Genomic DNA, 14,602 nt, shown 5'->3' with positions numbered 1-14,602 from the left:
TAAAGGAAGCAGATTCAGCAGAACATAGTGATTGCCAGAGAGGTCAGAAGGCGTGCTGAGCAGTCAAGAATGATCACACCAGCTGGGCAATGGCAGTTTTACGACAAGCACTCTGCAACTGTGTCATTGTTGTGTAACCAAAAAGTGAAGGATGCTACTGACTTATTAAATCACTACCCCAAATACAGATGCAACATATTTGGAAATCACACATCATTTCCTTGGACTTAACAGGGAGGTTTTGGTTCAACTTCAGGGCATTGTTTAAAACTTTCATGTAGCAGCACCTGTAGCACTCAATCCCACTGGAGTGGACTGCTACCACCACTTCCTTCTTGGTATAACACTAGTGTCAGCTACACAGCTGCTCAGGACAATGAAACATCGACACTAAAGATGAAAAGAAGAAAATGCAAGGTATTCAAACCCAGTGATACACAACAAGAAAATACTATTTAAGTGTTCACCTGGATTCCCAGTTTCTATCCTAGAGTTAACTGAACACCTGGAAAGTCCCAACTTCAATGTAGGGTCAAACAGCAAAGGTTCCCTCCTCTAACGGCATCACTGGAGAACATGCCTTTCAGTTTTGACAACCCAGTTAGCTGAGACGCTCTTACCGCTTTTGATGAACAGGTCTATTAGCTGTTCCTTGGAGAAGCTGGCATCCACTTCAGCTCTCACTACTTCACAGGAGAATCCTGCAGCCATTTGTCTGTGCTGGGAGAAGAAAGCAGAGGGATTAGGTGTACGTATTTTACAGTTTTTTTAAAGGGTAGAATATGTGAATAATACCTTTATGCAGAGTGCAAGCTGATGTACTATGAAGTCTTGCAAGCTCCCTTCAGGGCCATGGAAAATGACGTTATGGTATTGCTCGACCTTTGAACAAACCAAGAACAAGACTTTAGCAGAGATGCGGAGCTGTGAAGAGATAGGGGATTTCACAGCTATGTTTCCTATGTAACAGTTCCCAGGCCTTCAAAAATTAATAATATTTAAATCGTTGGCTTTAGTGATTGGGCACTTGAAGCTTCCCATTTCAATGTGACCTAGTATTCAGCAAGTGCCAACATTTTATGAAAAAAGCAGGCACTCCCTGCCTTCTACCTCCACAGAGAGCCGCAGGATGTCAGCACAGTCTCCACTGAATTTTGTCCCTTACAGATGCTCTTCATTTTAATTTTTCCAATGCTTACTTTGCGTTTTAGTAATAAAAATTAAAATGTAGGTCAGAAACCAAGTTTAGGAAGTTATACAAATAACAAAGATGGATAATGTTTTTGATCTAATTTCAGATGGAACACAATTAAAAATAAATGCTCTGTCACAGCTAAACATACTAGACTTTTTTTTTAAATCGATTCTTGCCAAAGGCAGGCTTTGGTTCTGTTTCTCCCTGATATTGTAAGACTTTATTACTTTCAAAACTACTTCATTGGCAAATTGTGAGTTAAATATTGCTGTCCAGGTGCAATTTTAAACTAGAACTCTTGAGCTCTTCAAATAAATCCCAGATTGCTATGACTTATTGGATAGAACTTCTATCAGCAGGAATAGACTGTTTCACATCAGTGAAGCAGGACAGATTTTGCAGTTGTACTGAATAGTCCACCCTTGAGACCTTCACCAGCATAGCCATTTAATCTCGTCTCCCATCTGAAAACAAGAGTGCTCTATTCATTACAGCCACCCTGTGAAATTGCCTACATTCTTAAGATTGATTTTGAAATCGGGTAACAGCAGGAGACTCAACTTCATATATAAGCAATCTTCCATTTCAACACTTATTTTCAGGATTTCAGAAAATACAGGCAGGAAACAATTATTTAAAATTTCGTTGAAGAGGCCATTTACGCACAGTAAGCACTTCATGTTTACATGGTCTAATATACTTTGTGTGATAAAGTACACTGTAAATAGATTTGTGAGTTGGGCAGGCATCCAGACCGTTCAGACATTCCAGTACACTTACTCCGTTGGCAGGTGTCTTTCTGATTCAATTATTATTGATCTTTTTTGTTTGGTGCTTTACCTCATCATATGATAGAGTTGTGTTGATTCCATTTCTAACCTGAACTCAAAATTAATTGCTGGTGACAAATTACTGTTAATTTAAGTTGATGTAGGTATGCAATGCTTTGCCAAAAAAAAAATACTGATGATATGTTTCACAATTATAATTGTGCAAACCTGAAAGTCTTGAGTGTAATAAATGCACATACTTCCAGCAGAGGGCTCTAAAGATAAACATATCAACTGATGGTAGACCTAAAGGCAGGCAGGCTGTGAGGGGAGGCAATCAATTATTTTAATTGTATCAAATGGAGATCTGTTCTCTGAAAATGAGAATTAAAAACTCCACTTCTAAAGTAGTAATCTGAATCATGATCATCGGAATCATCTTTACAGCATGACATCCCCGCATGTGAGTGAAGGGACACTGGCCTCATTGTTACAGTTGGTACCAATCCCTTCTATTATTGGGTCTTCACAGCTCTCCGGGAAACTCATGTCACTGAAAGCTTTGTTGGACAGATGGATCCTGGATTAAACAGAAACAAGTGACCTTAACAATAGATGCTCTATCCTTATTTTTTCTCCTGCAATGTTTTTTTTCTGCAGAATGGAGTTTACTAGACCAACTGTGATGTTTGCAGACTGGTACTGTTTTAAACCAGAAAAATCTTGACTTGTGTGTGGAGTTTCATTTGTCAGAATAATCTGAAGAAAAATCCTCCTGTCCAGAAGAAGTTTTAAGTTTGAAGTCCTGTCCAGAACCTTGCTTGGAGCTGGAAAGCTGAGCACACAACAGGGAGGCCAGAGGTTCCACCATCTCATGCCCTGGGAAGCCTGCGGCTCACAGCCTCAAACCCTGGCTGCTCACACCTTTCAGCTCTCATTGGAGAGACACACTCCTTCCCACCACACGTTCCCTTCATTTCGCTGTGATGATTCGCAGAAAGAGCAGCAGACAGAACAGAAAACAAATGAGAAAGGTCGGGCTCAGCAGCCACCAGCTCTCCCACCCTGGGAGGCTTCTGCTTACTGTTGCGTTAACTGGGGCTACAGCACAGAGAACAGTCCCAAGCACAGGCCTGGCTGTGGTTCTGGGTGGTTTTCCTCCTCACTACACAGATGTCAGGCCACAGTATACAGAACTGTGAAAGGTTAAGGTCTAACTCTGGAAAAGGCCATCTAAGTTAAGGCAACAAACACCACCACGGTTTGCTTTCTGTGTCACACCATCAGTATTAGAGCTTATACACAGATACACAGTCCATGAGCGACTGGCACATTTTTGGCTTCATTACTTACTAGGTGTGTGGCCTTGGGCACGTTATTTCACCTTTCTTTCAGCTTTCTTTATGGATGAAATGATCTATCTCTTAAGCATGGCTTGAAGAACAACTCTAAGAAGGCATCTAAAAGGAATTCAGCCTGCTCACTGGCATGCATTACATATTCAATGATTGCCAAGCATCCTTATATTTATCCATTGTGGGCCTAGTATTTGCGTACCCTCCTCCAATAGCTATAGCCCTCCTCTGCTTACAGATCAGCCTGCTGAGTTTTAGGTGTATATACGACTGCCCAGCACAAAGCCAAATTTTGAGCAGGTGCAGCCATTGGTGTACATTGTAGTCCCTGGGGTGTGGGCTGAGATGATATCCTAAGACCCCCACCCTCAGACTGGGCTGTGGGAGTGATGCCCACCGTTGAGCAAAGGACACTACCACCACCTAGGGAGGAGTGGAGCAGGTGCACAAGGTACCAAAGCCCTGGAACAGTCACTTGGCTCCTCCCTGGGTCTCTCCCCTGCTGGGATTCATGCAGTTGAAAAAAAATAAACTTCTCTGCTATTTAAGCTATCACGATTTGATTCTATGAAAGTGGCCATGTCAACCTTGTTAACTAATGCTGGTCTGTTTACTCCATGTTTAATTATCAGTGTTGATGCACAGGCTAGACAGTCATGACCTTTCCCTTCCATGCTGATGGCTACTTGTTAGATGTCACGTCCTTGTCGCATGAAGACAAGTCCTCCTGACCAAACGATTGTGCATCAAAAGTCACACGTTGTCTCTTGGTCCAATGATCAAGAGTGTTTTAAGGAGCATCCTGCCAGGGAGGGAAGGTAATGATACCAGAGCATAGGGCTCAGGTTGAGTAGGTGCTGGTACTCCCTAAGCCCCGATGGCCTCCCTGTATTCTGGTGCAGGGACGGGAAGGGAGGCTTGCTGCCACCTACCAGCCGGAGGTAGTTCTGCAGCGTCTTCAGCGGGATTGTAGACACATACGCCACACTACTGAGGCAGCCTTCTCGAGGACCTGGAAGAAAAACAGCCAAAAAAAAAAAAAAATGGGCTCCCTTTCTTCACTTGATGTAAATGACTACAATACAACAGAATCCGTCCTGGGCCTCTACATGTGTGGGCTCGGGCAGGCATAGCTGAATTTAATCAAGCAGCCCTGGAATACATTGGTCATGTTGAGAATACTGCTGTTATCTATGTGGGCAGGTGGACAGCCACTGCTCCTGTCCTCTCAACACCTCCTCCAGGAAGCCCACCCAACTTCATAGTGATCCCAGACCTAGCACTGTAGCTGGTACCTGCAGATTGCTGGTTTAATGTGTAATAGAGATTATCATATTCAGATGTGAAGACGCAATGCAGTATGCATCTCTGCTTCCAAATCAAAGATGGACTGCAATGAAACTGTTAAATATAACTTGACAATAGGATGCTGGACCCTCTGCCTTTTCCCATACCCACAATGTCAGGATACATTTAAATAGCAGAGTGATAGACTTATGACTGTTTTTGAAGGATTATACTATTGTAACAATACAGGGAAAATCAGTGGTGGGAGGATTTGGGGATAGGGTAAGGGAAATCCCAAAGCCTAAGGAACTATATCATAAATTTTTTAAAAATGAAAAAGTAAATACATTTGAAATACAGAAAAGTTATATACTTTTTTTATAATATGAAAATTTTACATGAAATCGCTGAAGCCTTTTTAATGTGTCGACTTCAAGGGTTCTTTTGCACAAAAAAACAAAACTAGTGTTTTAATTCCGTTTTTTGCTGTGCTTAAGTACAGATATCACTGGGTTGTTATGATTAAATGATATCAGATGTGTCTTATGCCATAAATGATCGGCCCCAACACACCTTAGGTGCTCACTAAACGTTAGCATGTATGAACATAACAACACATTCCTTGGGGCGGATATTGTGGAAAGGAGAGCTGAGCATCCACCTGCGATACCAGCATCCCACATCGGAGAGCTAGTTTCATATCTGTCCAGCTGCCTTCTTATGTGTGCAATGGAGAGGAGGAATGGTCCAAGTACTGGGGCCAATGGCATCCAGGTATAAGATGAAAATGAAGCTCTGGGCTCCTGCTTTCCGCCCTGAGCGGCTGTCATTACTGCGACCATTTGGGGAGTGAACCAGCAGCTGGGTGATATCACGCTTTATCACTTCACCTTTCAAATCAATAAGTAAATCTTAAAGAAAACCACATCGTGCCAGATAGTAACCAAAGACTTTTGTGGGTTAACAGTCTCTGTCACTGTCAAATCATGTCGGTGTGATCTTGTTAGCTCTAGTGTGGGATATAATCAGAAGGGCAAGAAAAAGTAAACCAGCGTGGTAGAAACATGGCTTTGGATTTTTCTTCCTCTTGTTCCAATGTTTGGAAATCATTTCAGCACTTCATGATAAGGAGTACTATCTGCAAGGATGTAGGATAAAAACATGCCAGCTCAAGAACTGGCACCAGGAACCAGGCATGGAGTCCATGGTCTCCACACCCCATTACCTGAGAGAGTCACCGTGACTCGCTCTGCCTTCTGCTTCTTCATGAAGTCCCACGGGGCCTGGGGGAAGCTCTGACCCATTGACCAAGGCACACTTCCTAGTTTGAAAACCAGAAACAAAACATCAATGGCAACTTGAAAGAAATGTTTAATGTTAAGCACCCCTGTGATTCCACAGCTGAAGCCGGGAAAGGCATAAGGGTATACAAGGGATTATCTCCTTGGGAAACTTCTGTTGAAGGTCAAGAAGAAAGTCTTTACTGATTTTCTCAAAGCAGTCCTTAGAAAGAATTAAAGGCGCTATCAAGATAGCATATATATATATAAACTGAATACTTCAAGCATTGAATTCTCAAGAGCAAAGCTCATAATAACCTAAATCAGCTTCCTGACCCCTCCAATGCTTGCTTTACAAAGCCCAAGGACTTGAAAGAAGAGATTGAATACTTCATGATCTGATCTTTGCTTCCATCCCTAGCACATTTCTAGATACCAGAAGGAAAAATGGGAGGCATTTTTAGGTGCTCAAAATAAGGCAAGCCTGCCCCTAGCCAGAGCCTCTCTCCTTCCTGCTCAGAGAGGGCTGGCTTCACGATGGCTTTGGTCCCCAGGGCTTGATGCTACGTACACATTGCCACTTCACATCCCTTCCACTGGGCAGTTTTCAGCGTGTAGCTAAGATGTGTGCATACCTCCCCTGCAGCCCTATCTCTCTCTCGGCCTGAAATTCTTCTATTGCAGTTTAGGTTCTGATTCAGCAAAATCAGTTCTAATACTCCACATTTCACAATGTTGTAACTAATAGCAAGTGGCTATAGCCAGAGATTCCAACTAAGTTCTTCAACCATGAAACTCAAAGATTGTTGGCTCTGAAGTGTTCCTAGGGTGTTCCACACCTCTGTGATAAGCAGGAACCCTGGCATATGCAGGGCTTAGCACCCACTCTTCCAGAGCTGCATTTATTCGATGGGCGCTGAATGTTCATTTTCATGTGGAGTAGCTGCAGGAGGGATTCTGACATTCTACTACCTACAGAATGTGACTGCGATTGTTTGTGGCTCAGCCCCCAGGCAGAATCATGCTTTGAATGACACTGGGGGGCGACCAGGATGTGTCCCAGGAAACCACCTTACGACTTGTTTTCTGAACACAGTGAGGGATGGCACAATTCTGTAATAATGTGGACATTACAATCAAGTTTTCAAAGATACCTCTTCCTCTAAAAACTAGTGATAATAAATGCTTTGCAAGGGAACTGGCACTTTCTGGATGAAGAGAATAAAATGGTTCCTAACAGGAAAAGCACACGCGGCCCCTCCAACTCGAGCCTTCCTTTCCAACACGGTGCTGCTGAAAGCTTACAAGCTTTCCCAGAGGACAGATTGTGACTTGAGTCCTGACTGCTTTGCTCATGGCTTACGTGACTGTGACTAAGTCCCCTGGTGCCTACTTATCCGTACCATGAGGCTGCACCAAGGACTATTTGTTTATAAAGCTCTCAACACAGCACTTGTGAAAAAACATTCCCACAAAGAAGCTAGTTCTCCTGGGCCAAGAGCAAAAATGAAAGAATCATTCAGGGACAAATAACATTTATGGAGCACTTACCATGCTCCCCAGAAAGCAAATCTTACATGTTTAAGTCCTTTGGAGTCTGTTTTATAGTGTCTATCAAACAGAAAGAAGCAGTTATCACCCGATTCAACCCATAGGGAGCTGTGAACCTATCTTCCTTAAAATACTTCTCCCAAATCTAGGCTTCCTCGGAACACTCATACTGGAGGCAGGTTAACTCACTGCAGCGCTTGCAGCAGGCCCCAAAGACAAAGGTGAAGTGGAATTCAGTAAGCAGCTGCAGAGGGGCTAAACAGCAGGCAGAATCACTGAGCCTCATCAAGGGCTTTCATGTTCCTAACTCTGAGGATTACTTGAGGCATAAAGGCACCATTATGTAATAACTACTTTATGAATACTCAAGATTTCCAGCACCGCTGGCTGCCATGAGTGAACCCTGCATGCTTCGTCAAGGAGCCGATTCAGATGAATAGCCCACGGACACAAGCAAACCCAGAAATGCAATGTCGTCTTTAAGACGAAAGTGCTGATACCTAGCGTGATGGATCGCACGCTGCTCACGCCAAGCCCAACGCCGGGGTCCGTGGTGCTGTTAAATGGCACGTCTTCCAGACTCCACGACTCATCAGAGGAGATCTCTTGAAAATGATCCATTAGAGCTTGACCCACTGCTTTGGAAAACTCATCCCACGATGTCTGTTTACGGAGACTTAAAGCACATATTGTACTTTCACATTCAAAATCATCAGACCCATACGAATCTGGCTGGATCTCACCCGCCGAAACCATTAAGGGTATCCTAAGAGCATCTGTTAGAAGGATAAAAGAATTAGAAGCTGAAAACAAAATTTATAGAAAAAAATAGCAAAACCAGTACATAAACTAAGCAAAAAAAAAAAAATGGCAATAACAGTACACAAATTAAGCACATAGGAACATTTAGAAAACAAAGGCCTTTTTCTTAATATAATGTTAAATTGCTCTTCTTCTAAACTTTGCTCTCCCAATACTCTTCACACATCTTTGGAAACATGTCAAGTAAGCGGATTTTTAACTTTTATGTTTTGAATTTAAAAAGTCTGTATTTTGAAATTCAGAGTTACAGAGAGGGAGAGAGAATTCTTTCATCTGCTGGTTCACCCCCCAAACGGCTTCATGACTAGAGCTCAGCAGGAAAACTAGGCACTTTTTGCATGCCTCCCACGTGGGTTGGCAGGAGCCCAGGTACCTGGACCATCTTTGGCTACCTTCCCAAGGGTCTTAGCAGGGAGCTAGATAGACCGTATGGGTTGCTGTCATTGTAGGCAGCAGCTTTCCCCACTTCTCCAACATCAGTCCAGGAAGGCACTTTTTAAATGAGCTTTTCTCTCTGTGACAGCAGCTGAAGGAAGGCTCCACTGAAGTGGGTGGATCTACTTCTGCTCTTCTGCCTGAACCGCCTACTCAGAGTCACCTGTTTTTTTGTTTCCAAGCCTTTTCTGTCTGCCAAACTCATTATTCCAATTAGTGAATTGAATACTCCACAAGCTGATGGAACAGGAGTTATTGTTGCTCAGGACACTAAATCGAATGTCATCCACTGAGGTCTGAGGCAATTATAGGAAATAAGAATAAACGCCACCATCTTCGGACAGACAGCAACTTAGTGTCACAGATGTGCTGAGGTCCTCACACTAGAAATCCTACATGATGAAAAGCAGAGTTTGTTCAAACAAGAATACGAGGGTTCGTAAAACGTTCATGCAGATGCAATTAAATAGCTGAGTTTCTATGCATTTTGGTTTGTAAGATCTCTGAAGTCCACGCACAGCTTTCCATATGCAGACTTTCCTATCACCTTCTTGAAGTCCCCTTCTTTGCGAAGTGCTGATCAGCAGTGTACCAAAGACTTCTATTGAAAAGTTGGTGAATTACTGTGTGCACTTTAAAATTACTTTTTTCAAAAAAAAAGTTTTTGCTATCTCTTAAATTGTATTTTTTGTGTTAAATGAACAACTATCAGATTATTTTCCTGTGGCCCCAGATATCTTAAATAGCATGTGACATAAGTGATATCCGGCGAGGTTCTAAGGGAGTCTCTCCCGGCTCATGCGCTGCTTTTTAGAGCCACTCCTTAGCTAGCACCTTTACTACGTCTAAACGGCTTAATGACAATGTTTAGGGCTCCTTTCTATCTCTCCTGTGTTCACTCTGAGTGACCTCATCTAGCCCCAACATTTCAAATATCACTGACAGAGTGATGACTCCCAAATTTATACATCTAGCTCATACTCATCTCCAGACATTTGTGCTGACTGAACATCTCCGAAATACACAGCCTAAGAGGCATCTCATCGTCATTACCTCTTCACCCACAGAATGCTTTTGATGGCAACTATGACTCCATCCTGCCAGTTGTTCAGGCTGAATCTCCTGAATTATTCACAAATCGCGTCTCTCTCGTACTGTGCCCCAGCGCATTATGATTCACTCTATATTCGGCTGGATCCAGAATCCAAGCACTTCTGACTACTTCAGCTGCTGCAGTCCTACATGAGCCACCATTATGGGGTCCTGACTACTTTATAACAGTCCTGTCCTAACCTTCGGCCCTGGCTCCACCGCTTTGTGCAGGCTGGCCCCCCAGAAGCCTCCAGGGATATTGGTAAGATAGACTTCAGCTCTGTCACCCTCTGAGAGAGGCCTCCCTTGGAACTTCTCTATTTTCCTTCCTTATCTCCCTTCCTCATTCTTACCCATCACCATGTTCTTGCAGTTCCTCAGACACGTCAGGTGCCTCCCACCTTAGGGCCTCTGCATGCATTGTTTCTCTTGGCAAGTTTTACTTGAGTTACAGTCACTGGAATGTCTTCTCAGTGAGGTCGCCTTGACAATCATGACAAAAACTAAACCTGCCTCTCACCTACCACGGTCTTTTTTTACGGCACATCTCACCATTTTCTTATTCCATGTAACAATTTATTTTTGTACCTATCATTTGTTTTCTGTCTCTTAATGATAGAATATAAGCGCCATGATGACAGTCTTCTTGAGACACTTTGACTTATCCATGTGCTTGGGACAGGGCTGGGTACAAACAGATGTTCAGTGAACTCAGTGAGTCAATGAGCAGAATTTTCCAAGAGTTTCCCCAGTATCTCTCCATATTGTGCAATGCTTAAAATAATCCATTTCTGCCTACAGAACTGCATGAAATGTATCTTCCTTTTAGTAACAGCTTCCTATTTGCTAAATGCAATTGATTCTCTTTTCAACCCACACAGCCTTGGACGTTTGATACTATGGAATTATTTCTTTCTCTCTGAAACAATCCTAACTCAGTCTGTTAAAGCTACTGATTTTGGACTCCCTTCCATTCTGATAGTTTGTTTTCAAGTAATTTTGTGCTCAATTCTGTTCTCACAGTCAGGGTGACCCTACACTTCTCCTGGTTAGTGGCATACTCATGACTTGATAACGAACAGTCTCCTTTAAGTCTAGCTTCCACCTAGCTGATTCCTCTCTCTTTGAGGCATGCTATATGGAGACTATTTCCATATAGCAACCTCTCATATCTTATGAATATATATATATATATGTATTCCCTTATATCTTAGATTCATTCAACTGTTTTTCAGTATCTACAGGATTATGTGTAAACTTCTGCATAGCACTGAACCATAATACACACATGCTCTAGGCTATTTTTTCATTTGTACTTGCCTCCTGTCCCGTGCCCTGAAGATAGAGCTAACCACCCATAACAGATGTGAAAGCATGAGGCACGCTGGTGCCTCCACACATGCTGTGGTTTTCACCTGCAATGGCCCAGTTTTCAGCTGTTTTATTTTAATGCAGCTTTTTAATTCTCACTTTAGTCCTCTACTGGGAAGCTCTCACCTCTCATGAACTGACACTTTGTCTCATTTAAAGCACTGATAACAAATATAGTCTAGGAGTTGTATTTTTAAAATTTCCCACAGATGGTCTTATTTTCCATTTCCTTTGCATAGCTGCCATCTTAACATTTCTAAGTGTTGCCATGGTGATTTCTATAGGTAAAACTTATTTTCAACTGCTGTTCAGAACTTTATAACAGGAATTTTCTACAGTCTTTCTATTATCCATGTATCCCAAAGATCTCCATTTGGAATGCTTTCCATTTTTTCCTACGACACAAAATGTGGCAGTGAACATCACGTGTCTCCAGGCACACAGGTATAGAGCGTCTCTAGTTTAATGAAAATAGTTAAATGAGGGTAACGGGACTCCTTTGTGGGACTTTGACGTATTTTATTCCTCCTGTTCCTCATTCTCTATACATCACGTGAAGTGACAGCTTCTATTGTCAGCTGCATGGAAGTCATTGTGCAGTGTAAACACAAACCCTCTCATGTTACTGCTCGCCTACTGTCAGAATCGTGAATGTTAGGAAGACTAAGACACTGTTTATGCCTTGTCTAAGACATATGAACAGTTATTATCCCAGCTAACAAATAAGCAAGCTGAGGTCAGGGGATGTGCAGTATCTTGACTGAAGTTACACAGATCTCAAAGAGAAGTACCAGGAGTACGCTGTCCAAATTTCCACAAGCTGTGCACCTGCAAGTCCTGCCAACTCATCTGAGAGAGAAGCAACGTCTAGGTCCCCAGGTGAAATATTAAAGTCCTTGCCAATCCCCACATTTGAGATTTTCCAGCACTTTCCTTATTCGATGACATCTTCCTGTCCACCAACTTACTCCCATGCCTAACATGTAGTCTCTTTGAACTTCATTTGTTTTCATATCTCTGTGGGTTGATCCGTCCCATAGTGTGTCTACTCGATTCTAAAACATCCTTCGAACTACAGGCACTATTGGGAATCTCATCAGCTCTTTACTGCTTCTCATGGAAAATCAGATTCTAATGCTTCACAACACGGCCTGAAGCATCTACTGCCCATTCTAGCTGTCCAGCTCTCCAGCTCTAGTTCAGCCAGATTAATGTTCTTGTCTTTCCTTTCCCACATACCATAGCTATATGTATTCCTTCCTCTTTTAATGTTTAATATCAAAAACTAAAAATTAATAAATAACATTTGTATTCCAGAATAATTTTTCAGTGCAATTAAAAATGTTTATCAGGGCCCAGTGGCCTAGTGGCTGAAGTCCTTGCTTTGAACACATGCAGGAGTGCCATATGGGTGCCAGATCTAATCCCGGCAGCCTTACTTCCCGTCGAGCTCCTTGCTTGTGACCTGGGAAAGCAGTCAAGGACTGCCAAGGGCCTAGGGACCCTGCATCCACCTGGGAGATTCAGAGGCGGCTCCTGGCTCCTGATCAGCTCAGCTCTGGCCTTTGCGGCCACTAAGAGAGTAAATCATCAGATACAAGATCTTCCTCTCTGTCTCTCCTCCTCTCTGTATATATCTGACTTTCCAATAAAAATAAATAAAGATTCTTAAAATGCTTATCTCATTGGTTGATCTACATAAAAAGTTGGTATTTTTTTTATCTGGGCCAGGCACCATAGCTTCAAGGCTAATTCTCTACTCAGTGGCACCAGCATTCCCTAAGGACACCATTTCATGTACCAGTTGCTCCACTTCTGATCCAGTTCTCTGCTTTCAGCCTGGGAAAGCAGCAGAGGATGGCCAAGTTGGGTCCCCACATACACGTGGGAGACTGGGAGGAAGCTGCTGGCTTCAGATGGCTCAGCTCTGGCTGCTGCGGCTATTCGGGAAGTGAGCCAGTGGATGGAAGGCCCTCTCTCTCTATAAATCTGCCTTACAAATAAGTATAAACAAGTCTTAAAGAAATGATTTTTAGCAGAGTATTACTGTATTTCAGGAAAAGTCTATGAGGAATTTCTCCAGCCAACAAACCGATTTAAAAGATTAATGTACTGAAGGCAGTATTCTAAGAATAAAGTCTTTGTACAAAAAAAAAGATTTAAAGTGATTTTTAAAAATTAATTTTTATGTTTTGAAAGATATGGAGAGAGAAGGAAAAGGGATAGAACAAATAGGAATCTATCTACTGGTTCACTCCCCAGATGGCCACACTGGCTGGGACTGGGCCAGGCTGAAGCCCAGTGTTTCTCCCATGTCTCCCACATGGGTGCAGTGGCTCAAGCACTTGGGCTGTCCTCCGCTGCTTTCCTAGACACATTATCAGAGGTGCAGCTCCCAGACAGGAACCGATGCCCATATGGGATGATGGTGTTGCACTAGGAGACTGAAACGGTTATGCCACAACTGGCCCCTAGTGAATTCCTATGATTTAGCTTACATATATTTTCCTTTACAATACTGAAGTTTCCTTCACCTGATAAAATGCAAGCTTTTATTGCATTGAAGGTTATGACATTACTAACTCTGAATTTCCCTTAAAGTGGAACTACAGATAGATCTTGCTGAATGAATAGACTAATGGATACTCTCGACACAAGGGGTCACAAGGTTCTGTGGGATCTGGAACTTCACATTCAAAAATCTGCAAGTAAAGTTTTCTTAAAACAGGCTGAGGGGGATTTGCTGTTAAAACTGGAGAGCAGCCTAGAGAGCATCCATTATCCTCAGAGACAGGTGGTTAGCCAGGCACTGGCCAGGTTCCTAGCAACAGCCAAGACAGAGCACACATACCAACCAGTCTAAAGTCTACAAAGACAATCTAAGATAGAAGGTAAAAGCCATGATTATTTAGTCTGCTTTCATGGGTCAGTCCAATAAAAAGACTTGAACAGTAATTTGCTTATGCAAAAAGTCATTTTGTGAGGATAAACAAATCCCAGCCACACTTACGCATGTTTTTTGTCCCAATAGCCAAGACTCAGAAAAAGTGAAGAAGAGGATAAGAAAACCATAGTGGCCATCATATTTTCCCCATCATCACACAGGGACCAGCAGAGTTCAGGAGGAAAAGACGACAAGTGTCACTCACTCAGACTCTCCAGCAAGTGCTTGCAATCATCTGTAGCAACATCATGCACAGTCCGGTTGCACTTGTCTCTCCTTTCTGGCTCCAGCCCGCTGTGCCTACATAGGAGTTCTAGGCAGTGCTGTAAAGACAACCACTCGATTATCTCTGAAACCAAATAAATTAAACGGAATGCAAAGTCCAAGGGGAAAAGGCAGCTGCCTGTGGCAAGCCAATCAAGAAATCACAGCTAGAAACCTTATTTCAGAAGTTCCAGCAATCCAAACACACAGATTCATCTCAGATCAATGTAAAGAAT

The 14,602-nt window shown here is 42.7% G+C and overlaps 1 protein-coding gene across 1 annotated transcript in view; it reads right to left on the bottom strand.

Annotated features, from left to right (window-relative positions):
• CTTNBP2 (cortactin binding protein 2) overlaps nt 1-14,602 on the bottom strand; it is a 114,442-nt gene that overhangs the window by 22,058 nt on the left and 77,782 nt on the right. Inside the window, exons 9-14 of the mRNA XM_041002162.1 lie at nt 14,308-14,425; nt 7,939-8,214; nt 5,833-5,928; nt 4,253-4,332; nt 796-882; nt 621-720 (exon numbers count right to left, since the gene is read on the bottom strand). Of these exons, the coding sequence (XP_040858096.1) occupies nt 621-720; nt 796-882; nt 4,253-4,332; nt 5,833-5,928; nt 7,939-8,214; nt 14,308-14,425 (757 nt within the window). The remainder of the gene's footprint in view (nt 1-620; nt 721-795; nt 883-4,252; nt 4,333-5,832; nt 5,929-7,938; nt 8,215-14,307; nt 14,426-14,602) is intronic.

Source organism: Ochotona curzoniae, unplaced genomic scaffold (genome assembly GCF_017591425.1).
Source record: "Ochotona curzoniae isolate NIBS_2020 unplaced genomic scaffold, NIBS_Ocur_1.0 scaffold_2476, whole genome shotgun sequence".
Taxonomy (NCBI): Eukaryota; Metazoa; Chordata; class Mammalia; order Lagomorpha; family Ochotonidae; genus Ochotona; species Ochotona curzoniae.
The sequence above is the reverse complement of the archived record's forward strand: the minus strand, read 5'-3'. Positions and strand labels throughout refer to the sequence as shown.